This window comes from Rhineura floridana, chromosome 3 (genome assembly GCF_030035675.1).
Source record: "Rhineura floridana isolate rRhiFlo1 chromosome 3, rRhiFlo1.hap2, whole genome shotgun sequence".
In the NCBI taxonomy this organism is placed as follows: domain Eukaryota; kingdom Metazoa; phylum Chordata; class Lepidosauria; order Squamata; family Rhineuridae; genus Rhineura; species Rhineura floridana.
In genome coordinates, this window is record NC_084482.1 from 144,171,414 (window position 1) to 144,198,515 (window position 27,102).

The 27,102-nt window shown below is 39.2% G+C and overlaps 1 protein-coding gene across 3 annotated transcripts in view; it reads right to left on the reverse strand.

Moving 5' to 3' along the window:
- FGD3 (FYVE, RhoGEF and PH domain containing 3) overlaps positions 1 to 27,102 on the reverse strand; it is a 200,714-nt gene that overhangs the window by 65,267 nt on the left and 108,345 nt on the right. For all 3 annotated transcript variants that reach the window (XM_061618205.1, XM_061618204.1, XM_061618206.1), the window contains exons 5-9: positions 13,295 to 13,384; positions 10,128 to 10,264; positions 8,679 to 8,835; positions 6,247 to 6,385; positions 3,991 to 4,049 (exon numbers count right to left, since the gene is read on the reverse strand). In XM_061618205.1, the coding sequence (XP_061474189.1) occupies positions 3,991 to 4,049; positions 6,247 to 6,385; positions 8,679 to 8,835; positions 10,128 to 10,264; positions 13,295 to 13,384 (582 nt within the window). The remainder of the gene's footprint in view (positions 1 to 3,990; positions 4,050 to 6,246; positions 6,386 to 8,678; positions 8,836 to 10,127; positions 10,265 to 13,294; positions 13,385 to 27,102) is intronic.

A 27,102-nucleotide genomic window follows, 5' to 3' on the forward strand; every position in this document is an offset into this window, starting at 1 on the left:
ATAACAATAACAACAACAACAACAAGGGAAAGTCCTGTCTCAGTAACCTATTAGAATTCTTTGAGATTGTCAACAAGCATATAGATAGAGGTGATCCAGTGGACATAGTGTACTTAGACTTTCAAAAAGCGTTTGACAAGGTACCTCACCAAAGGCTTCTGAGGAAGCTTAGCAGTCATGGAATAAGAGGAGAGGTCCTCTTGTGGATAAGGAATTGGTTAAGAAGCAGAAAGCAGAGAGTAGGAATAAACGGACAGTTCTCCCAATGGAGGGCTGTAGAAAGTGGAGTCCCTCAAGGATCGGTATTGGGACCTGTACTTTTCAACTTGTTCATTAATGACCTAGAATTAGGAGTGAGCAGTGAAGTGGCCAAGTTTGCTGACGACACTAAATTGTTCAGGGTTGTTAAAACAAAAAGGGATTGCGAAGAGCTCCAAAAAGACCTCTCCAAACTGAGTGAATGGGCGGAAAAATGGCAAATGCAATTCAATATAAACAAGTGTAAAATTATGCATATTGGAGCAAAAAATCTTAATTTCACATATACGCTCATGGGGTCTGAACTGGCGGTGACCGACCAGGAGAGAGACCTCGGGGTTGTAGTGGACAGCACGATGAAAATGTCGACCCAGTGTGCGGCAGCTGTGAAAAAGGCAAATTCCATGCTAGCAATAATTAGGATAATTAGGTATTGAAAATAAAACAGCCGATATCATAATGCCGTTGTATAAATCTATGGTGCAGCCGCATTTGGAATACTGTGTACAGTTCTGGTCGCCTCATCTCAAAAAGGATATTATAGAGTTGGAAAAGGTTCAGAAGAGGGCAACCAGAATGATCAAGGGGATGGAGCGACTCCCTTACGAGGAAAGGTTGCAGCATTTGGGGCTTTTTAGTTTAGAGAAAAGGCGGGTCAGAGGAGACATGATAGAAGTGTATAAAATTATGCATGGCATTGAGAAAGTGGATAGAGAAAAGTTCTTCTCCCTCTCTCATAATACTAGAACTCGTGGACATTCAAAGAAGCTGGATGTTGGAAGATTCAGGACAGACAAAAGGAAGTACTTCTTTACTCAGCGCATAGTTAAACTATGGAATTTGCTCCCACAAGATGCAGTAATGGCCACCAGCTTGGACGGCTTTAAAAGAAGATTAGACAAATTCATGGAGGACAGGGCTATCAATGGCTACTAGCCATGATGGCTGTGCTCTGCCACCCTAGTCAGAGGCAGCATGCTTCTGAAAACCAGTTGCCGGAAGCCTCAGGAGGGGAGAGTGTTCTTGCACTCGGGTCCTGCTTGCGGGCTTCCCCCAGGCATCTGGTTGGCCACTGTGAGAACAGGATGCTGGACTAGATGGGCCACTGGCCTGATCCAGCAGGCTCTTCTTATGTTCTTATGTTCATGTTTGACTAACACTTCTTACACTCATTGTTGACTGTTATAAACTGCAGACTTTTCCATCATGCAATGCTTATTTCCCTGCCAAAATCATTTTGCTTTTTTGCTCAGTATCTACCCTCCATAAATGTTCTGTAGAAATTGAAGGCTTCCTTAATATTTTGAGATATTTTAGTTGCCCTTTATAAAGCTATTACCCTCCTATTAATTTCAAATTCAGTTTCAGATTCATTTTAACCTCAGTCTTTTCTCAGCAATGACAGTTATGTTTACTAATTTAATATTAAATGCAATGATAATCTGTGTCTGGCTTCTCAACCAATTTTGTTCTCATCTCAAAGCATCTGAAAAACTGACATGCACCTACTGGAAAATGCAGCTACTGAGCACAGTTCAGTAAGGCCATCCCAACACATTTTGCTGCCTAAAGCAAAGGACAGGATGACAGCAAGATGGCAGTACAGAAGCTGACTGGAGAGGCAGCTGAATCTTACTTCAACACAATGAGCCAGCATCCTCCACCGCACCCAAGAGCTCCAGGCTAGTTTACAGGGTACATAGCAGGCCACTACGCAGACAGAGCTCTATCTTCATTTACCATTCTGCCTCACAAGGATGGGGAGGAAGGGAGAACAGCCAGTGTTGTCCCTTCCCCTCCTCCCCCCAGGCATCCACTGCCTAAGACTGTTGCCTCCCTCTGTCTAACGATAGGGCTTGTCATGCTAGAGTTCAGTTTTGCACACAAACAGGTGGTTTCTAGAAGAAGATAGCATTTAGAAGTATTCCAATATCAGCAAATGTCTGAAACACCCAAACAGCAAGAACAATGATGTCTCAATAGGGAAGAAAAAAGAGCCCTGACACGTGAGTCTGAGAAAGAGAAGACGCCACAACTACTTCCTGTAAAGAATGCCCAGACTGAGAAACAAGTGGCTTAATTTAAAACTTTGTCTATAATTATTTCTTACAAGTGTTGTTGTAGGGATGCTGAGCCAGTACTAGATATGCAAGTCAAATTTAAACAAAAGGCAAGGTAAAATTAAACAAGTAAACATATGCCATCTACAATAAGCCTTGTATTTTCTTCAAAATGTTTTCAAGAGAAAGCAGGATGATTTTATTAAATAAAAGCATACACAAAGCTGGGATTTTATAGAGATCATCTCAGTATTGTTCATTATAACATCAAGGCCACAATGCTATACCCATTTACCTGGAGTAATCCCCACTGCAGTCAGTGGCACTTACTTCTGAGTAGACATGTATAGGATTGCACTCTTATTACATAATCAGTTCTGTAAGGCACCAACAGATACCAAATGCTATCTAAAACAGGTGGGGGATCTGTGGCCCTCCAAATGTTGCTGGACTACAGCTCCCATCATACCTGGCAATGAGCCATTCTGGCTGGGATGACTAGAAGTTGGAGACCAACAATATTTGGAGGACCACAGGTTCCCTACCCCTGGCCTAAAAGAATATATGTTATTCTGTTGAATTATGGGCTAACCCAGCCATCTCCTTTCTGACACAGCATAATCTCACTGCTTCCTGACTTTCTTCCTCAGCATTCTTTGCCCTGAATTTAGCAAGGCTCTCTCTGTCCTGGGTCTAAATCATCTGGGAGAGCACTCTCACCTAATTTATATGTCTATAGAAGTTTTATATATATAATTTACTCCCTAAAGAGCCTAGTGCTCAGCTCACAAAAATACTGGGTTTGTTATTTTGCCATTTTTGCTGTTAGGAACATAGGAAGCTGACTTATGCTGAAACAAACCAATGGTTCATCCAAATCAGTACTGTCTACACTGACTGGAAGTGGCTATCCAGGGTTTCAGGTCGGAGTTTCTCCCAGCTCTACCTGGAGATGCCAGGAATTGAACATGAAACCTTCTGCATGCAAAGGAAATGATTTACCACTTAATCCATCCGAGCCACATTTCTTCACAAGTTACAGGATCTCCAGTTATGAACCTGCTCCTTTTAAAAATGCCTTCTTAATAGTAGAAATATGGTTTTAAATTTCAGTTCAGCTCTTATTTCACTTGGCATTATCCATAGCGGGGATGAACCTCAGGAAAACGTGCACTTGCCAGTGTGAATAAGCTCATTGTGAACTATGCAGTAATTGGCCTAATAACCAGGATATTTCCTGCTCCCAAATGGTCATTAGGATCATGGACAATTGCTATGCCACACAACTGTATCATTGGGTCAAATGCTCTAATTGGCCCATTTCATTTGCAAGAACAATGGCTGGATATTTAAACAAGCTACGTCTTATGGGCAATTTTAGAATATACAGAAAAGAGAACAAAAGAAAAACTTCTGAGAATAGCTACATACAATATTGGTAATTAGTACCAGCAGTGTGAGAGAAAAGGCCAAAATAAACAAACACACACACACATATAAATAAGAATAAATATAGAAAGGTGCTGATTTATACTTCAGCTTATCTAGAAAGTTTGAATCAGTATGAAAACCATCATTAAGGCAACATGTGGTAATGAGAAAACCACTGGTTCAAAACAGGCATCTCAGTTAATGGCTTAGATGATGATTCAGTTATAAAATTTCTACTCACCATCTTTCGGATGGCTGCATTTGAATGGTTTGCTGCAGTAGAAATTAGCTCCAATGATTCTGCAATAAAGGCAGTAGCAGTTTTACATTCTCAAGATTATTTTCAGTTAATAGTGCAGTTTTTGTTCCCCAATGTGTACAACTTTACTGCAAAAACCCTGCTGCACAAAAATGACAGATTTGTAAGGAGGAACACATTGCATCATATTCCTGTACTTGTAGAGGTCAAGTGTTCATGTAAGAGCATTGCATTTAATATAGCACAGTTTTTTAAAAAATTAAATAGATAGTGTACAATAGTCAACAGTGTCAAGGAGAATAAAGTTTTTATATACACAAATCTTCAGACGCAGTAAATTGCAATATATGAACAGGTATTTTGCTCAGGCACAGCCCTATATCTCTATACAACTTCCTTTTCATGCTTGCAGGAACAGGAATTGTTGTTCCTTAAATTACAGTCAGGATTAACATAGGTTTTCCATGTCCAACCCTAGCCTCAACACCTCCCTGAAGCTTCATGTCTGAAACACAATGTATGCCTTATATGCTTCACCGGCATACCTTCATTATTAAGAACAGAGCTGGCTCTAGCAAATACTTATCTTCAGATGGCCAGAATCAGCATATAGCACTGCAGTTCCTTTTGTCTGTAGTTTGTTTTGTGGAAGGAAAACTTCAGGGAACTTATATCATGCTAGACTTTGATCCAGCTAGACATATTAAGCAGATCAAGTCAGACTGAGCATGTAGTAAGGTACAGAGGATGGCTTGCTTCTGTGACCCACAACATGATGAGTCTCTACGTGTGTGTGAGTGTGGGGGGGAATGACATGAATTAGGCTGAAAACTTTTGAGCAGCCAGAACCTTTCATTCAACTACTGCACTCAGAAAAAATGCCAAAGATACATTCCTTACAAACTGTAGAACAATGTATTGTAGGCATTAAAAAGATATAGATGTATAAATCAACCAGATCACGGATGGGGAACCTATGTCCCCCAGGAAGTTGCTGGAATACAGTTCCCACAATCCCTGATCCCTGACTATGCTGGCTGGAGCCAATGGGATTTGGAGTCCAACAGCATCTGGGGGTCACAAATTCCCCCTCCCTGAAGAAGAAGATTAGTACCAATCAATCACTTTAAGGTTCTAAACCTAGCAACCCCAGTAAGCCATTGTGATTCCTTTTTCATTCCCTTGCCTATTCTCCAGACCCATCACCTCTTGACTCCCTGCTCCTTAGTTTCCAGACTTCCAAGGACATCTCCCCAACATTGAGTCTTCCTCTCAAATCTACTTCTGTCTCTAAAGTCTGTGTAAAGTTGAAACCCCACCCAAACAGCAGCCTTCCATTCTCACACAAAAGCTGGATGGCATGCTGTTCTGTTCCTTAAGCAGCTCAAATGTCAGGAGACATTCTGTGTCATCATGCCAGTTCAGCCAACTGGTATAAGAGGCTTTACTACCACAAGTACAATTTATTTGTTAGTATCCTTATCACAATGAATTAGGCATGTACTATTTATTAAATTTATATCCTGCCGTTCCTCCCAGGAGGAGCCGAGGGTGGCAAAAAAGCGCTAAAACACTAAAAAATATTTTAAAACATCTTAAAAACATATTTTTTTTAAAAAAAAACCACATGGCTAAGCTTTATTAAACACATTTCTGTGAGATACCATGATTGGCAACCGCTATCAACACGTGACTTTTATAGACAGACACAATTGTTGGAAAAGACCTGGAGAGACAGATATAGCTTGATGGCCCTGGATGGAAATGTGATTTTATATTGTTACTGAAATTGTCCTATTTGATGTGATGAAATGCTGATGGCCAAGTATCTCATATATTGTTCTTGGTTGTTGTGCTTTGTTTATAACCTTAAACCTTAATAAACCTTAGATAATTTGGAAGGTTGAGTTGCTTTGGTATTTTGCATTGCCCAAAGGATCTGTTACACCTCTATACCAGATTGCTTGCATCCCTGTATCCACGTTACAAACATGGATACAGGAGAGGTGAAAGTACTAGGTGCTGTACATTAAAAAATAAAGTAAAAAAATAAATTACAAGACCTTGGTTTAACAGGCTTGCAATAGAAACTCATCAATCACAGGATGTTGTTGAGTTATGACAAAAGAGGAAAAGGTTTAATTTTTAAAGACTGTAACATGATGCATACTTTATGGATAGTCCCCCACAAATAATAAGCTGACCATTCCAGATCATACGGATGAAAACTGTACATACTTTCAGCATCTTTTCGGTCTAGTGACTCTTCAGGAAGTTTTTTAAGATAATCCTTCAGAAGAAGCTCATAGCGTGGAATTCTCTGTACAGGTTCCAGCATATGATGCTGTAATGTCAAGTTTCCACATATTTCTTGTTTCTGTAATCCAGAAAAAAAAATGATCTGGCTGATTTTCTAAACAAAAACAAAAACCTTGCCATATCCATGTACTTAAACCATTTTATGAAGCTGATATTGGTCTTTAAATCTGCAAAACAGATTAAGATTTTAAACAGATGTTCATCCATGTGCTTCATTTGTTGGTTTTTAAAATGGTCATAAAGGCAGTGGCAATCATTGCAAGGTAAAAAACTACTTTCAGATATACAAATCACCATAATAAAAAGGAAAGGGAGAGGAAAGGAAATTGCATTTAGTTAATATCTTGTGCTAGATCTAGGGCCAACGTTATAGTCAGCTTCTCTTATTGATACCCTAGTTTCAACCCAGGCTCGGTCCACCACAGCAGTCCCTTCCCACCTCTCCTAAACATTTCATGTTCCTTTCTTGTTTCTTAGAATAAAGGCAGAAATAATTTCTTAGTAATATCACAAAACAAACAAGCACAAAGTTCTACTCAGAGAAGCCCCACTGAAATTTATGGACCTAAATAAACATGCCCATTAATTTAAATAGGTCTACTCTCAGTGGAATTAACACTGGATTCAACCCAAAGTCAACAAGTTAATTAAGATGGAAGCCATTAATCAAGTCCAGGTTTGTCTTAACCATCTTGTAGTATATTACCACCCAGTTTGGTTGTAACATTAAGGCAAACGATGGCTTAGCAAATATGTGGTTCCCAGAGAAAAGAGTTACAGCTGCTTTGTCCTCCTCTGGTCCTAGTACTGTAGTTATTTCACTCCAGACAAATGATAATCTGCAGCCATGGTTGTATGGTTCATGGTTTGGCTAGGAAAGAAAAACCATGAGCCCAGGTTCAGATATAATGCTAAGTCAAACCATAGCTTAACTCACAGCAGTGTGGCAGCAGCAGGACAAGAGGAGGAGCTTCTCTCTGGGAATCTGCACCTTTGCTTGCTCGTGCTAAGTAATGATGTGTCTTACCATTACTTGCAAACTGGGAATAAAGACAGCATACTGTGAAATTTATGTTACACATTTAGAACAAAACAAATTATAAAAACACCATTGTTTTGTATTAAACTTAATGCTTACATCAGAATACAAATTGTTTTGTGACATCCTAATGTCATAATCTTGTAATAATCCTAATGTCATAATCATCATTAATCTACCAGGGGCATTTGAGAATCATTAGTATTTTTTTTAGTTTCAACTATAAGGGTGGTTTAAAAGAGTAACATTACAAGGTAATCAATATTCATGATTCATGATTCTTTTTTCCTGTGTTGTTATAACATTATAGTAATTACAAAATGCCTTTACTGTAAATACTGCACAAAGAAAATCTCAAGAGTTTTGCATGGAATCTCAGGCATAAACAATGAGTGATGGTCCATGTCTACATTAATGCTCCATTTTTAAGTTGTAAAAAGGTCAGAAGAAATAACATCTATCTTCTGGAAATTCATTTCCTATTAATGAAGGTACATAGACTGCAATGCAATCTGGGGCCAAATATGATAAGTTTCCAAGCTTTTGTGGCATACTAGAGCACAACTGACACATGTAGCCTTCTGAAACATTGTGTAGCAAGCAGATGGAGGAATCTCCATAATGACAGTTAGCTGTGTTTCAGTCAGCTCAAGGGTGCTAGTTCAGTCTTAAGTGGGATGGCAGTAAGAAACAGATTTCAGCAGCTAAGGGGACATGATTCAGCAAGGTCCACAATTCAGCAAAATCTAAACTCCCCCCCCCAGTGAGCCGTTTTAACAGGTATGTGGGCCTGCCCACCTGTCAATCTGACATCAGGAGGTTTAACATCAAAGAAAGAATCTGGAGTGCGCTCCCAAATCTTCCTTTCTTCATTGAAGGTGTGGATTGTTCAGGGAAGATTTTTCCTTTGCAGTCTAGATTAAATTGATTTTGCATTTTTCCTTAGCTGTCAGCTTCAATTAAAAGTTTACAGCAGTAATAACATAGGACAAAACAAGAACTTTTTTTTAAAGTGAAACCTTTCCTGACATGCATACCTACTTCATATGCCCATGCAATTGTTTATAACAAGTCACTCTGTGTGTAAAACCAATGAGCTGGCCAGAGATCTAGCTGCTCTTGAAGTATAATCACAGGTGATCTGAAACCAGCTGTTTCCTCTAAAAGTCTTTGCTGGCTGTAGGGCTACAATGGTGATCTACAAGTATGTAATACCATCAAACAAGTGTGCAGGATGAGGCTTTTTCTGGTATCACTCCCTCTCGTGTGTAACATCAACGGGGTATGGACTATAAGTTCAAAAGATTTATACCTGTATGTTTTGAATAACGTCTTTAAAAGGAGATGATCTCTGCATCCATGTGTTCACCATATCCATTGCTCTGTCAAAATTCTTTACATATTCTCCATACATCTTCAGAAATGGAGCAAGTTTTTGAAGGATATCACCTAGCCTTGGGTTTGCATTCCTGTAGAACAAAGAAATATATTTAAAGAAAAAACATGGAAACCTGAAGATGGTATTAGGTAGCAAAAACAAGCGCATATCCTGTATTTGCAGTCATGATTTTTTTCCTTATACTATACAAATTAAAATGATGTATATGGGGGAAAATCTACTTTTATCAAAATTAAGCATGAGTTGAAAACAACTCATGCTTTGTCAATGTGCATTACTATTATTGAACTATCTGGAATAACAAGTAAATTTTTAAATTATCCTGTAATAAGTACACATCAGCTGGAAGCCTCACAGCAGCAGCATGTGTGTGTATGTCTGTGTGTAGAGCAGCTGTGGCACCCTCTTGGGATTGGCAGAGCTGCTTGCCAGGGGACAGATAGGGTGGGGTGAGGCAGTGATGATAGGAGTACTGGATGGCACCTGGTTGGTAGTAGTAGCCCCAAAAGTGTGCAGATACACTGCTGCCAAGTCAGAGCTCTCCCTCCCATCCTGGCAAGTAAAGCACCATCACCAGGAGGGTGCCGCTTTCTCTCTTGCCCCTCTCATGTGCTGCTGCTGTGGTCTCATAGCTGTTAAACGTTCAGGGAATTGCTAACACATTATTCATCTATGTTATTTATGTTCTTCATGAGCAAGCTAAATTGCAATAAATATTTCTGAGGGACATCCATGTTTAGATCGCTTCATTGTGAAAAATCTATACATATTTTCCCCTGTCTTTTAACAAGGTTCTGATCCTTAAAAGGAGCTGTCATCTTATTCCATGACAGTTGCATTTCAGTAGGAGACTTTGGACAGGAACTTGACCAAAGGTTTTTGACAACTGAAGCATACATTTTTCAATAAGCAAAGTATCCAATGTCTTTTTATAGGAAATTTCAAAGGAGAGTGGGTGTATTTCCCACTGTACTAAGCCATGCTAATTTCTGATAGTAATAAAATGGCTGTGGTTTTAAATTAGTCACACAAAACTAAGCAGATAGCTATCTCCCATGCAGATGTCCTTGTTATGGACTACTGTTTCAATCATCACACATTTGTGTGCTTAGGGTCCAATTCTACTTCCCAGCCTAGGCTTCAGTCCAAAGTCATGTGCACTAGATTTGGTAATGGAACTATAAAGAAGATGGCTTCCCTGGGGGCCAGCTCCATGTATGCAGCCAAAGGTAATGAGAAAGACCAGTAACCAGCTACTGCTCCCTTCCTGTGCCTAAAGACAGCATATTATACTAGCATATTATAGAAATGGACATTTTTAGTTACCAGTAAACACTAAATTATAAACATTTGTTTACCCACCACTCATCTGTAATCCTTGCTTTGAGCTCAGGCAGAAGAAACTGTTCGTGAAAGCAGTAGATGGAAGAAATATTTGAAAAGATTCCTGTTACCACGTCAGGTGGAATCCCCGCCTCATACAATTTAGTGCAAAAAACCTGCACCGAAAAACAGACACACAACAATCCCACAAATATCAGAACCAAAAGAATATTATTTATATTAATTTAAGCAGTTGGATGTTGACAACTAGTTGTCTACAGGATATGTAATTTTGGGGTTTTTAAAAGATGTTTCCAAGAGAAATGTTCAGTTTATTAATAGGACACCTCAGTCAAATGCAGCCACATATATGTTTCCAGTAAATCTGCCACTTGCTTAATTTCAAAGCCGCTTCTCAGCCTTTGAGAGTGAAAGCCAATAAAAAAAAATCTCTAGATATAAATCAAAACATAAGGCACTCTACAAGTAATTCCTAATTAACGTTTGGCTAGATAAGAAAGAAAGAAAGAAAGAAAGAAAGAAAGAAAGAAAGAAAGAAAGAAAGAAAGAAAGAAAGAAAGAAAGAAAGAAAGAAAGAAAGAAAGAAAGAAAGAAAGGAAAACGTTTCTTTACAATGTGGACTAAACATATTTTTCCGACTTCTGCATTGGATATTGCACTATTGGTTTAAGGCAACAGACCAATGAGTCAGCTGTTATACATAAATATGACTTAGAGGAAGAAAATAACTACCACCAACTTTTTGGATATACTTGTTCAGACTGAAGTAATCTAGTACAGAAACAGGCAACATTCCAGTTTAACAAATCTATTATAAGATATTCCATGGTTACTTACTGTTTTAGCAAGGCTTATTTACCATGGAGCATTATTTCCATAATCTTGGAGTTAATGACACTTGGCTTTTAGAGGACTCACAAGTCTTCAGATCTATCAACTCTATAATCTTTACAACAAACCTGTAAATCTAAGCTCTCCAAAGCCTATCCATGTCTTCAATAAACATTAATCTATATTCTTTCCACTTAGCAGATAGTTGTTTACTTGCAAATGCAGGCTCTTCCAAAGAGACTCACCTAGTCACAGACTGAGGATCAATTTATACATGCAAGTCCATTCCTTGATTCATAACTAAACATTGACTATTATTGTGTTAGGGTCACGTGACAGGAAAACACTGTAGTGTTTAAATGGAGACAGCTATTTCAGATATTTAAGTTAACAAACTGGCATTGCTATTACTTCATTACAATCATGAATGTGTGAACTCACACAAACTGTCTGATGGTCAGTTTCCCCATTTGTTTCCTTTGTTCTATTCTACCTTCTTAATAGTACTGGAAAACCAAACATAGGTGATAGAGGGAGCGATATTATTTCACAACAAAATGTCTGCAACATGCTACCAAAACCGGGCAGGAACATAGTCCTGGCAGGGTTAACTTTTTGTATTTTATTATATAATTTATGTAGAAATGATCTGTGGTGGCTGCTTTGTCCCCCAGTGTTCCTCCTACTTAACAGAGTTGGAGGAAGTGAAGGTAACTGGACTACGAGCTGAAGTAATAAAGAAGGCCATATGGAAAGTCATGTGGCCGAATAAGCATTACTCTAGTTAGATAGATAGAACAGACTTTTCCTTAGAAGCAAGTTTCAGAGCATTGTTTGTGCTTCAAGTGGCAGTTCTACTGTAGCCCAGAATCTTTGAATCTAAAGTGGTCCATTATGAGGAGAGATCAATTTCATTGAAGTGTTTACAGACTGGAATGCAGACACTGACTTTGTTACCTTATAACAGATATTTCCAAGATGGAACATGATGTTTCCTGGGCCATGTTGGTTCTTTAAGCATGGGAGAGATCTGCCTAATTGGTCAGCCATTCAGAGAATAAGGGGATGACAAAGACACAAGAAGCTCCCCGTGGAAGTGAAGAGAACAACAACTCAGACTGCTGATTTGTGGGCATCTGCCCTTAGACAAGTGCACTTGGTTTTCTCTGGCATGGCAAAGGGTTAAGCTTGGGAGTCTCTCATCTGCAATAATGCTGCCACATCTTGCTCTAAGAGCATTTGTAATGCTTTGCAGATCATCTGGAGAGAATGTCTGTCAGAAAATATGTATATCCACGCAGGTGGATTATTGTGAAGGAACTGTGTGAATAGCCAATCTCATACCTTTGAGATGGGATATGACGCAGCCTAAAAATATGAATTTGTAGCCTTACTAGGGAAAAAGAGGATTTCTCTCTGACACTGTTCATATTGTGGGTATTTTCTGAAATAACTTGCACTGCATTGTCTTTCAAAGAAATGCATTCCCAGTAGTGGTGTTGTTGTTCAACAACAAACAACTGAAAGTTCATTCATTCAGTGATGGGTAAGTTTGTGTTGGCCAATTTATTTATTTATTTATTATTTGATTTATATCCCGCCCTTCCTCCCAGCAGGAGCCCAGGGCAGCAAACAAAAGCACTAAAAACACTTTAAAACATCATAAAAACAGACTTTAAAATACATTAAAGGAAAACATCTTTAAAAACATTTTTTTAAAAAGCTTTCAAGACATCTTTAAAAAAAGGTTAAAGACATTTTTTTTAAAAGGGTTAAAAACATATTAAAAAGCAATTCCAACACAGATGCAGACTGGGATAAGGTCTCAACTTAAAAGGCTTGCTGAAAGAGGAAGGTCTTCAATAGGCGCCGAAAAGATAACAGAGATGGTGCCTGTCTAATATTTAAGGGGAGGGAATTCCACAGGGTAGGTGCCACCACACCAAAGGTCAGTTTCCTATATTGTACAGAACGGACCTCCTGATAAGATGATATCTGCAGGAGGCCCTCACCTGCAGAGTGCAGGTGCAGAGAGCAATTGTGGGAAGAGACACAGCTTGACTGCATGTATTCGTTGCAGCAGTCTGCAACGGGGGGAGGATGCAACTGGAAACCGCTGGTTCATGTGTCTGAGGGATGTGGCGTCTCATGTAAAGTGTGCTATCATGGGAACTATTGCAGACAAAAGTAAGCACCCTAGAAAGGCAACCACCACTAGAATGGTGAATATTGGTCTGGCAGTAATGGGTCATAAAAATATTTGAATGAGACTGACTACAAGTCTTTGGAATAGGGGAGAATGCAAATAAAGAACTAATATATTTCAAAAAATCAAAATGTGGTAGAAGACTTACCTGATCTAGAAGATGAAGCCTTTTAACATAAGCTTCTTCTGTATGAAGAAGTTCATTTGCAATGTTAAACAGCTTTTGTGGTTCTGAACACTGCAACAATATGAAAAATGGAAAGCAAATTTTAAAGATTCCAAATTCTAAGGAAATAATCGTTTCCATACTATGTTCTTACTGAAATATGCATTATAGTAAAAATAACTCTTCCATTTTATTGAGCTGATGAAGTACACATTTGGTTGGTTTGTGCATCTCTTTATGGAGGGATGGTTACGTTTTGCTGTTTTTCTAAAATCAATTTAGCACAGCACAACTTCTAACAGTGGCTTACAACCAGCTCTTGTATATTTTGCTTATTGTCAGCAAATGCCAACTATATAACTTCCACCAAAACACTCTTTAGTAAAGCTAAGTACAATGTGGAGAGAAAAGGGGAAGAAATTAAATACAATTCCTGTCTTGTTGTGGCTAAATACTATTCCTGTTTTGTTGCCACCCTGGGCTCCTACTGGGCGGGATATAAATCTAATATATACATAAATAAATAAAGGTAATCAGCTCCAAGCACAACTGTCCAAACTTAACACAGGACCTTGAAACATTGCTGCTGCTTCAGAAAAAAAAAACAAAAAGACAAAAGCAAACATGTTTAAGACAAACTTTCTTATTATTTTGTCATCTTTCATAAGCAATAGTTCATCAAATGCTTCAAGAAGAATGAAAAAAGTTAGAGGCATATGGAATGAAGCAATCTAGAGGATAAACTAATTCCCATTGATTTATTTTGTGCATCTGATGAATGACGCTTGTATCTGCAAAAAGCTCATGACACAACAGACCAGACAGGTACTATGAGGAGGATACATCTATTTTGCTGTAACAGACTAGAACAAGTCACTATTTCATTTACTCAACATCTTCATTCTTGCTTAACAAACAAGTGTGAATTGTCCTCAAAGATGCTAAAAGAGTCTGTATTGTCCAGTCCAGAAACTTTATTTTTCTGAAGGCTACCAATAAAATAGAAAGGACCAAGGAATTTCAGAAGGAAATCACCCTGTGCTTTATAGATTACAGCAAAGCCTTTGATTGTTTAGATCATGAAAAACTATGGAATGCTTTGAAATGGAGGTGCCACAGGACCTGATTGTCCTGATGTACAACCTATACTCTGCACAAGAGGCTACTGTAGGAACAGAATATGGAGAAATTGATTGGTTCCCAATCGGAAAGGATGTGAGACAGGGGTGTATTTTATCACCCTACTTGTTTGATCTATATGCAGAACATAGCATACGGAAAGAGGGATTGGACCAAGTTGAAGGAGGTGTGAAAACTGGAGGGAGAAATATCAATAATTTAAGATATGCAGACAATACCGTACTCTTAGCAGAAACCAGTAATGATTTGAAATGAATGCTGATGGAAGTTAGAGGAAAGCACAAAAGCAGGACTACAGCTGAATGTCAAGAAGACTAAAGTGATGACAACAGAAGATTTACATAACCTTAAAGCTGACAATGAGGACATTGAACTTGTCAAGGATTATCAATACCTTGGCACAGTCATTAACCAAAATGGAGACAATAGTCAAGAAAACAGAAGAAGGTTAGACTGCGGAGGGCAGCTATGAGAGAACTAGAAAAGGTCCTCAAATGTAAAGATGTATCACTGAACACTAAAGTCAGGATCATTCAGACCATGGTATTCCCGATCTCTATGTATGGATGTCAAAGTTGGACAGTGAAAAAAGCGGATAAGAGAAAATCAACTTATTTGAAATGTGGTGTTGGAGCAGAGCTTTGCACATACCATGGACTGCAAAAAAGACAAATAAGTGGCTGTTAGAACAAATTAAACCAGAACTATCACTAGAAGCTAAAATGATGAAAGTGAGGTTATCATACTTTGGACAGATAAGGAGAAGACATGATTCACTAGAAAAGACAATAATGCTGGGAAAAACAGAAGGGAGCAGAAAAAGAGGAAGATCAAACAAGAGATGAATTGATTCCATAAAGGAAGCCACAGACCTGAACTTACAAGATCTGAACAGGGTGATTCACGACGTATGTTATTGGAGGTCGCTGATTCATAGGGTCGCCATAAGTCATAATCGACTTGAAGGCACATAACAACAACACGAATAAAATGACAGCAAGATAGTATAATTACTGTTTCTTAATTGGCATGATCACAACAAAAACAATGGCAAAGCAACTGCACCCTTTTGGAAGAAAATGAAAGTCTCTATGGCCATGAAATCCCTTCTCATTGTAAAAAAGATGCTGGGGGGGGGAGCAAAAAGGCATGAAGCCTTTGTCAACATTTTTTAAAGCTCCAGTACAAGATGGGGAATGCTCTATATGCATTGCAATGCAATTTACGTTTATTGCAAAGTTTCCTTGTTCATTCCTGGTCTCATTAAATCTGATGGGAAAACTCTTAACAGATGGCTCTGGAAATAAAACCAAAGGGTTTAAGTTCTATAGTAATTCAGTTTAAGACAGCCTGCCCTGATGAAGCACTGAATTTCATGCCAAGCTCATTTGGTGCAAGGGCTGATGGTCATAGCAAACCACCATCCTTGATTGGAACAAGGATCTGAAGCAACCTAGATTTTCAGCCCATTACTTCATCTCTGCCAATTATATTTCAGGGATTATGCAGACACATTCACAACTATTATTCTGTTCTACTTTCAACTCAGGTGCTGTTGACCAGCAGGTAGAGAAGAGGTCAAAGGAACTGAAGAACAAGTCTGACTGTATGTGAATGTATGCTATTTATATATTGAGAGCAATTACAATATGATCAACTGGTCATTTGAAGTTTTCATCACATGGCAACTCACACAAGAGGTCTTTCATCTCCAAGGAACAATAGAATATAATGGGAAGAAAGCTATCAAATGATGAGAATATTCATCTTTACACAAGCAAACACCTGGGCCTTTCTCACTCATACCACTGGGTACTAATCTAAAATATTTTCATATCCCTTCTTGCCACACAGAGACACCTTTTTATTATCAGTTCAGTTAACTAAATACAATAATATGACGGAGTTATACTCAGACACAGGCACACACTTGCACAATTGCTAAAATTAATGGTTTCCATGCCGTTTCTTCTTTTAGAAGTGTCAAGGCAAATATATCTCATACAATGCCAGCAGTTCAGTAAAAGAGACATCATCAAAACTAATAAGCTCCCTCTTGTCAGTTGTCATTGGACAAAAGACAGAGAAGACACCCAGTTATTCAGTCATGTGTTCATATTCTAATAAATGCTCAATAGCATTGACGTGTTAGAGCATGAAACAAGACTCCACAGGAGAGTGACATGACACAGGGCATTTAAATTAGAGCTTTACAAAATTTATTGCAACAGAAAAAAATGGTTCATGTTCACTTTCCTAAAAGGGACTCTACCTACTAAGTGCAAACAGAAAAGATGCTTGGGAGGCTGACTTATTCCAACCTCATTTCATGGCTGGTTTTAGAGAATTTATAAGATATGCACCTTACATCACGACAAACTATTGCATCATGGAAAAAGTACACACATAAGAAAGTGTATCTGGGCAGTTGAAACAAGCAAGGAGATACAGGCACAAAGTGTAGGACTATATGAGAATGTTCTTACTTTTAGGAATATTTTCTTTAAAAGGTAGTTAAGACTAATCAGTATTTCCATTTCTGCTTTTTACACACACATGCACCTATTAGTAGCTTATTATTGTCCATGTCCTTAATTTTGTTTTGTTTTGGGGTCTGAATAAAATGCAGAGTGAATAACTAATTTGCCAAATTTAAGAATTTCATTAAATTGGCTAGATTTGATTTTTTTTTAAAAAGATTAATAATTTCTCTTTCTCCTATCCACCTATAAATACATTAAGTAAATTAAGTAATTTTAATGCAATCCAGTGTGTTTCAATACAGAATTCCTCAAAAATCCCAATCTTTCCATATTCCAGCATGAATTGACCTTATCCTTACCTCCTGACTAACACAGAGATCAGAACCCAGTTATCCATCAGCTTTCAAATTTCCTTAAAATTGCAAGTTCTCTTGTAACAAAAATACCTTTAAAATGTGTATTTTGAGAGAAAAGCTTTTTAAAATATTGTTCTTTTTTAAAAACCACAGATTAATAAAGAAATGGGACAGAACAGACCTGCTAAAGTGATATGGGGCAGTATCCAGTCAACCCATTCTGTCAGTGCAAAGATCTTCCCACTCTCTCCACATGCACCCCACACCTTCTCCAAATCTGCTCTGAAGGACTGGGAGGAGATGGGGGAAGTTCTGTTGCGCAAGCAGAAATCCTTATGCTGATAGAATGAGTTAATTGGATGCTGTGCATGGACTGAAAATAGACCGATTCGCCCATCCCTGTCCCAGCATCAACACTGAATCAAAACAGCAGAGATCATGGTGAAAGAATAGAAAAGCTGTTATTTTGAGAAATAATTTGAAGAATGCGTTCAAGTGGTACAGCATGAGTTTTTCATGCCTGATTCAATGCCTCACAAGTAAATAACTCAGGTGACAGGTTGGGAACTCTGCCTAGAGACCTTGGACTAGTGCTAGCAGTCGGAACAGTTGGCAGTAGGTTAGACCATTGGTCTTCAACTTGTGCGTTGGGACCCATTATTGGACATAAGAAGAACATAAGAAGAGCCTGCTGGATCAGGCCAAGGCCCATCAGTGCAACTGCACTCTCCCCGCCAGAAGCTGGTATTTAGAGGCATACTGCCTCTGACAGTGGAGGAAGAGCATAGCCATCATGGCTAATAGCCATCCATAGCCGTATATTCCATGAATAAGGTTAAGGTGGGTCACAACAGCAGTGTTGTTATATGGAAAAAAAATAAGAAATAGATCTCCAAATGAATGTTTGGATTAATGGTGGCTTTTGGTCTGAACAGGCTGAAGACTGTTGGGTTAGACTGATCAGTGACCTGACTCCATATGAGGAAGCTCCTGACAATTATCATCACAGTAGTCATCTACTGTTGCAATGACTATAGAGACAAGTTTATTCTGAACAGAGTACAATATGAAAATGACACATGCCACCCAACATAACATAAATTAATTTTCAAATGTAATTGAAAAATGACTGTTATACACACTACAAAGAGAAACTAATTTAGGAGATGAAGAACCACAACAGAAAAAATGAAAAACCAAATGTTTTCAAGAGGCTTCTGGTCATGATTATAAAGAGCAGTTCAGTTCTCTGGCCTCATCAAACTTGCAACAATGTATCACTCTACATTATCTATGCCTAAATCACACAAGCAAGTGCCCCAAAACAACAACATGTGATTTGGAACTCTATTTTCTCTTGGTTTAAAAAAGTGCAAAGAAAATTGAAAGGATGGAATTAGCCTCTCAGGTGCTTCTTCCTCCAATCTTTTTATGACAGTGCTGGTCCTCCTTTCTTCCCCAAAGCTAGTTATATTACTTACGTGAGCTCTTCAAATATAGAAGGGTTATGCATGCCTTTTCTGGGCAAGTGATGTCAACACTTTGGAGTTCCTACAGCAGGGCAGGCTATCAGGCACATTCACACAGGAACTTACTTACCACACTTCCTGTCCAGTTCTTTAGTACAGAAAGCAGCAGCTTTACAAAGAGTGCAATACAATGTTTGCCGATCAGTATTAATCCTTTTTCCGTAGACTGGGAAATACATACACATCCTGCAATTACACACATCAGCTCTGTGGACAAGAGTAGAGGACAGAGTCTATGCACAGGACTAGTGGCTTGCAGGGATTATGTGTACAGAATTAGTGACTCACATAAAATAATAATAAAAAGCCTGCATGTAGATTTGCCCTAAATCCAAATGCATTATTATAAAAAAATCGAAACTGGGTCAACAGAAGATTTCTTGACCTCGTTTAGCTAATTTTACGACATGCCTCACCAATGAAGACTAACTGGGGCAGTTCACATGCTGTTGGGGTGTATTGAGTTTTGGGGTATTATCGGAAGGCTAATGAGGCCACCGCCTTACTAAAGCTAAGCAGGTCTAGGTCTGGTCAGTGCCTGGATGGGAGACCACCTGGGAACCACATGTATACCATCTTGGGTTTCATAAAACAAGAAAAGCAGGACAAATATGTAAGAAAATAAATAATTTTCAAATTTTAGTTTAAATGAAATTTGCTTTTATCCACATTGTTACAATTCTAGTTTTCCAACAGTAATATTCCTAGCGTTTATCCCATTGACAACAGCAGATAATAGAGAGATATAATTCTAAACTTCGGCCTCCCCTCCAGTGGTGTCACTAGGGTTGGTGTCACCTGGCGCGGTAGCTCATGGTGTCACCCCCATGGACCTCCTCCCGTATCAGACCATACAGAATCCTTAGTAATGTTTTTTGTACTAATGTTACTCGTAAATCGTAATTCCCATATATCACTGAACGTAATGGCAATAGTAGTGACATAAAGAACTAGCAAAATTAAAATTACACATTTAAATTACAATATCATACGCACAGCTCAAATTCTTGCTCTTATTACTAATGGGAGTTAATTATCTTGCATATGCCCATAGTAAATTTTCAGATACTTTCAGACCCTCAGCAATTTTCAAGTGGTCTATGTAGAAGAAAGGTTTGGGAACCCCTGGAATAAGACACCTGCTTATGTCCCTATGCTGCTCTCTCCCCTCATTTAGGTGCCTGGGATGCATGCGTGTGGACACACCTCCTTACAATTATGGAAAGTGATTCTTAATAATAAGTCTCCAGACACAAAGTTACATAGGTAATTATCAGTTGTTTAGTAGAAAATTCAGAGCTGCAGGGTCCCTTCATGATAGTTACAGCCACGTACACCCTTTTTTGCTCCTGGATTAAGAATGAGATCTTTGTTAATGCATTCTCTCACAACAACAAACATCTCTAGGAGCCAATCAGCATGAAAGTGGAGAGCGTTAGCAACTGAGAAGAGTCTTCTCAGTGGCTGACTCACCTCCTTTCACTCTGATTGGCTCCAATCTGCAGAAAAGGCAAGGAAGCATATTAGAAGACTCTTCTCAATGACTAACACACTCCCTTTTCATGCTGACTGAAGGATGCTTGGAGACATAGGGACCCTGCTCACAAAAAAGCAGAGGGACTAAGATCCCCTGGGCGACTACCCTCCTGGTGCTTATGGACATGACCGTAACATATTTTTGACGTGCAAGTTCGATATTATTTATTAAGTGTGTTTAGGATTACACTGACGGCATTCCCAAATATGTACTTTCCCACAGACTTTGGTTTTCCATAACACAATGTTTGTCCAAGCCTCCACACTTGGGGGGGGCACTACTTGCACACCCCTTCCATAAGCACATCAAAGTTGGATACACACATGAACCAAGACCCAGACAAAAGGGCACTCAAAACAAAAAGGTAATTACAGTGGCTGAGTAGACCTTGTACAGTGGTTATACTGACTGGGCAGCCACTGTCCTTCACATTTTACAAAATACTTTTTCCTATACAAAGATTAAATTTCTGTGTATGAAAAAGTAATATATGAAGTAGTCTCAGTAGTGAGAAAAGTAAACAAGTGAATGGCGATCCAAATGTTTTTCATTCTCACGTTATGAAGCTAGCTGCCCGATGATGTATCACCTTCCCTACGCATGCAGCACTCAAGCCACCATTCAATACGTGCACATGTTCTTTCCAACATGAATCTACAGGTCTCAAAAAGTAATGTGTGACAAAGTCCTCAAACACCTTATAACATGCCTCAAACATGGTCTCTTGTTCTACCAGCATGCCTTCACACCATCACTTTGCCAAAACATAAGGATAGGTAAATTGCTTTTAGGGAGGTTCACAATTATGATTTCCTATTTATTTAATCTAACAATATTTAAAATATATAAAAACAGCCAGGGGAAGATATTGGAGAAATATAAAACAGAGCTTGGAAAAGTTACTTTTTTGAACTACAACTCCCATCAGCCCAATCCAGTGGCCATGTTGGTTGTGGCTGATGGGAGTTGTAGTTCAAAAAAGTAACTTTTCCAAGCTCTGATATAAAATAAATACAAATAAAAAAGGGGGGGGAGGTGAAGAGACCTTAAATGTGCTACTCACCATCTCTCACCCTATCCTCCCCTCAGGATGAAAACAATGGAGAACCATGACCACCCCCAGGAAGAAGGGCACACTTAAAATGTAGAGGAAAAAATCATCTACAACCATAGTGTGAAATCAAATACTTATTGGGACACTGTATGAAGAAATATTTATATAAACATGACTCTCAAATATGTTTATGAATTACACAATCTGTAAATATATTTATAGTGCAATCCGATGTTTGTTTACTCAGAAGCAAGTCCCAATGTATTCAATGGGGCTTACTCAAACTGGGAAGTGTGCAGAGAACTACAGCCTCAAGTGATAAGGAACTTGTGTTGACCATTGAACCGCACTGTCACTGAGTTTGTTTTCCATCAAGTCTGAAAAACTGTAGCTAGGGGGAGTTATGTCTTTGCCCAGTCTGGGAACGGACAGCCAAGGCCGTTGCTATGGTAACCATCGCGATAGACTGGGAAAAGTTCTAGCAGCTATCTGTGTTAAGCTGAGTCTTCTGTGTATTGCCTCTGAACTGAGAGGTTGTCTTCTGTGTTTACCTTTGGAGAGAGATGTACCAGAAGGGGGGTGACTGAAGAAACTCTACATGTATTTACTCTTAAGCCTTTGGCCGTAATGTCTTAATAAAGACTCTTAACATGATCTAATGCTCTGAAGAAGTTTCTTGCTCAACTTAACTCCAACGTAATGTATGCTGTTTCACGCAACAACGCACACACATCAACAGGGTTATGGGCCCAGATCCACAGCGCATTACACGGGAGTAAGTTGCTGGTCTGAACGGCAGACAGAGTTCCAGAGGGCAGCTTGATTGATTGTACCAGACAGAGGTGAGCAACATGGCTGTAAACCTGTCTGGGGGAGGCTTGCCAATGGAAAGATTGACGGAAAAGAATTATGGCAGCTGGAAGCCGAGGATGCGGGCTTTGCTGATAAAAGAGGATTTATGGGACATTATAGATGGACCCCCTCCGGCGGTACTGACCGCGGCCTGGACGCATAGAGATCAGAAGGCGCAGGCTTTTATACTTCTGGCTCTATCTGACTCTCAACTGCTACACGTGAGAGATGTTACAAATGCCAAACAGATGTGGGACGTGTTGGAGGCCCTACATGTGCAACAGACTGCGGGATCTAGATTGTGTTTGGCACGGAAGCATTACCAGATGCGTTTCACGGGTGAGTGCGAAATGAGTGAGCATCTCACGGAATTCAGACGTTTGTTTGCTGAGCTGATGGACCAAGGCGTCGAACACTCTGAACTTCAGAAGACCTATTTGATCCTGGCTTCACTCGATGGGACTTGGAATAATATGGTCATGGCTTTCGAAGCCATGCCTGACGGAGGTCTGAACGTTGCGTTTATTGAGGAAAAGCTGACCCAGGAATGGCAGCGGAGACAAGAGGCGAAAAGTGCTGAGGAAAAGCAAAGAGCCAAGCTGAAAGAAGAAAGAAGCAGCAGACAGGAAAACAAGCAAGAACAGCAATGGCTGAAGGCTTGTTATGCCTGTGGGGCTCGTGGGCATCTTCAAAGAGACTGTGCAGTCAAGCGCAACTCCAGGGACGGAGGCTTGAAGCAGGGAAGTGTGAACTTTGTTTGTAAACAGAAGTCTCAAGATTTAGGACCTGTTGACTGGATTGTTGACAGCGGGGCAAGCCATATATTAATCAAAGACAGAAGTTTGTTTTACACTTCAGAAGACGTGCAGGATTTTGTGCAACTAGCTGATGGATCGCAAAAGATTGTGGAAGCCCGAGGTCTGGTGAGATCTGACAAGTTGGGAATACTGTCAGATTGTTTGTTTGTACCAGAACTGAATCATAACATGTTGTCTGTGAGAAAACTGGTGAGTTGTGATTTTTCAGTCTTGTTTCACAAAGACCAATGTTATGTAATGAGGGGAGATCAAGTGTGTTTGCAGGGAAGCCTTAATGATTCACAGTTTGTAATAAAGAGCAATCAAGCAGGGTGTGCTGTGTTAAACGCTGAGGCACAGGTACATCAGGGCTGCGTCCATGAATGGCATCAAAGGCTGGGGCACGCAAACTTTGACACGATTAAGAAAACCCCAATGTACAGTGAAGACATGCGTTTAAGAGATTGTGGACAGTTAATGGATTGTGATGCATGTCATAAAGCTAAAATGACTATTGCACCTATAAACCGGGAGGCTGAAAGAACCACAACAGCTCCCTACCAGCTAGTTCATGTTGATTTATCAGGGCCAATAAATGCTTCACGAGGAGGTGCGAAATTCTTTATGGTACTGGTTGATGATTTTACGAGATATACTCATCTTTATTTGCTGAAGCAGAAAAGTGAAGCAGAGCAAAAGCTGAAACTGTTTATTAAGAGAATTGAAACTCAACATGGCACCACAGTGGGGGCTATACGCTCGGACCAGGGGGGGGAATTCACGAGTAAAACATTGAGTGACTTCCTTGAGAGTAAGGGAATAAAACAGAATTTCACTGCCCCATGCAGCCCGTTTTCCAATGGAACTGCAGAGAGAAAAAACAGGGTGCTTCAGGAAGCAATGAGAGCCATGCTGATGTATTGCAGTTTAGGGAATTCTTTTTGGGCAGAAGCAATTCTTTATGCGAATTACATTCACAATAGGGTATTACACAGTGCTCTTGGAATGTCTCCTTATGAGAAAATCACTGGCAGAAAACCAAAAATACAACACATTCAAAAATTCGGGGCAAGATGCTGGATCCACATTCCACAGGGAAAAAGGAGGGGCAAGCTTGCACCGAGGGCGCAGCAAGGGTTTGTTTTGGGATTTCAGAATGCATATTTCAGAGTGTGGTGTCCAGAAACACAGCAGTTAATTAAAAGCAGAAGCATTAAAGTCTCAGAAAAACCTTGGGATCAAAGGGAAACAGTCATTCTGACAGGGTCAGATGACACACAATCACAAACATTTAAGCCAAATCCAGACATAAAGGTGGAGGGCACACATATTCCTCTCAGGGATGCGTTAAATGAGCTCATTTGTGGGAAACGTAGATCGAAGAAACGCAAGGCTGAGGAAATGGAATCTCCTGCGCAGGCTGTGCCAAGTACCAGCTCAAGTGGGGGGGATGGAAGAGCAGGCGCTCTAGTGCCTTTAAGACGTTCTACAAGATCAAATATAGGAAAACCGCCAGAAAGATTCACTGTGGGATTAGTGACCAGTCCTGGAATGCACAAACTGGTTGAAATGGATCCTGACATGTTATATATGACATGTGTTCAGCCAAAGTTTGATTGAATAAAGTGTTAGCTAAATGTACAGAGATATTCTGAACTGTACTGCAATGTAAGCTGTATTGCAAGATGTATTGGAGAAATGTATTGTTGTTATTGTTGTAATGAGTTACAGACGTGATGGGAAAAAGGGGGGATTGTTGACCATTGAACCGCACTGTCACTGAGTTTGTTTTCCATCAAGTCTGAAAAACTGTAGCTAGGGGGAGTTATGTCTTTGCCCAGTCTGGGAACGGACAGCCAAGGCCGTTGCTATGGTAACCATCGTGATAGACTGGGAAAAGTTCTAGCAGCTATCTGTGTTAAGCTGAGTCTTCTGTGTATTGCCTCTGAACTGAGAGGTTGTCTTCTGTGTTTACCTTTGGAGAGAGATGTACCAGAAGGGGGGGTGACTGAAGAAACTCTACATGTATTTACTCTTAAGCCTTTGGCCGTAATGTCTTAATAAAGACTCTTAACATGATCTAACGCTCTGAAGAAGTTTCTTGCTCAACTTAACTCCAACGTAATGTATGCTGTTTCACGCAACAACGCACACACGTCAACAACTTGTTCTTTCAACTTGTTCTTTTAAGTTGAGACCTTATCCCAGTCTGAGTCTGTGTTGAAATTGCTTTTTAATATGTTTTTAAGCCTTTTCTTTTTTTAAAAAAATATATGTTTTTTAAAACTTTTAAAAAATATTTTCAAAGATGTTTTAATATATTTTAAAGCCTGTTTTTATGATGTTTTAAAGTGCTTTTAGTGCTTTTGTTTGCCGCCCTGGGCTCCTACTGGGAGGAAGGGTGGGATATAAATCAAATAATAAATAAATAAACTCCATTCACCCAATCCAAAATTCAGAATCATGTCTCTTTAGGCTGTTTTCCAACTGTTTATTCTTGCTTTATGGTTATTGGATTTTAAAGGGATTTATTTCTTGTTGTGAGCTGCCTTGGTTTCCAACCCTACTTCACAGGGTTGTTGGAAAGACTACACGCACACACACTGCAGATGTATAAATACATACAGCCCATATAATAGTTTATTGTCAAACCAGTTGGTCATTGCAGAAAAATCAGTATTAGTTTTTAAAAAATCAGTATTAGTTTCTTACAAAATAAAAACTGTAATACCTAAGTAAGCCCTGCCTACTTGCTTTAAAATAGGACTGGAAAGGGGGAGGAGACAGAAAGAACACAAACACAATTTTTTACATTCACTCCAAAGTCCCATTGATTTTCAGCACATTCATGTCTACTCAAAAGTAAATCCTATTGAATTCAATGGGATTTACTCTGGAGATATGGGATTAGCAATGCTTTTACCCCCACAAAAGCAAGTATTGGGAAGGTTTTGAAAACACTGCCCAGGATCTGACTCCTACACACAAGAGGGGAAAAAACTGAAATGTATATACTTACCCAATTTATGAGATTTTAAGATAGACGGGGGGGGGGACCACCATTTTCTGGCCTTGCAATGAGGTTTCTAAACACTGCCACAGGTCAAACAAACACTTCACTGATTGGCTGCAATCCTGAATGGGCGGGGTTAAAGCTACGAAGTGCTATACAGTAGTTTAAAAAAAGATTTAACGGGGGCAGCTGACGTTTTTATGTATATCTCGAGAACTGGACCACCTAGAAACTTAATTTTTTTTAAATTAAAGCTGAGAGTCACCCCCCTCTGATGGTGTCACCTGGTGCAGTCCGCACCCCCGCACCCCCCTAGTGACGCCACTGCTCCTTTCTCATCTATTTCTATTTCTAGCCCCTCAGGAGCATGCTCTATAGAATGCTGAGAAAGAAGGCAAACAGAGTTAGAAAGGAGAGAGAGAGAGAGAGAGAGAGAGAGAGAGAGCACATACTATGGTTTGCAAAGAGAGAAGGTTAACAGTATTGGTTTTTTTGGGGGGGAACAGTCAAATTGTAATAAAATTGTTTTTTTTATAATTAAGAACTATTTTGAGCTGGTAATGTATAAAACTGGGTCTCATAGTAGTATGAGTTGGGAAATCCTGCTTTAAACAAAACATCGAATACAAATTAGGTCTACTTTGCATCTCCAGCCCCATAAAGGAGCACATTTCAATAGGGATACAATAGCTATTTTAAAAACACATGCATGTCTGCATAACATACAAACAAAATACAGCCCAGCAGAGAATACCATACAGTGTTGGAGGTGATATATGCTGCTATAACTGAACATGGAGATATTTAATTTTAACTAAATTAAAACCATTCAAAATATTTGGACTTTAATAAAAATTCATTCCATATATATTGCCATTTGAATTCAAATAATAACAAAATATTCTGAACATATTGCTTTGAGATCTGGTTTGATTTGCAGCTTTCAATGTATAATGTATTAATTATATAAAGTATCTCATATAAAAATATAAGATAGTTAAATAAGGTGCGCATAGTCAATTAAAACAG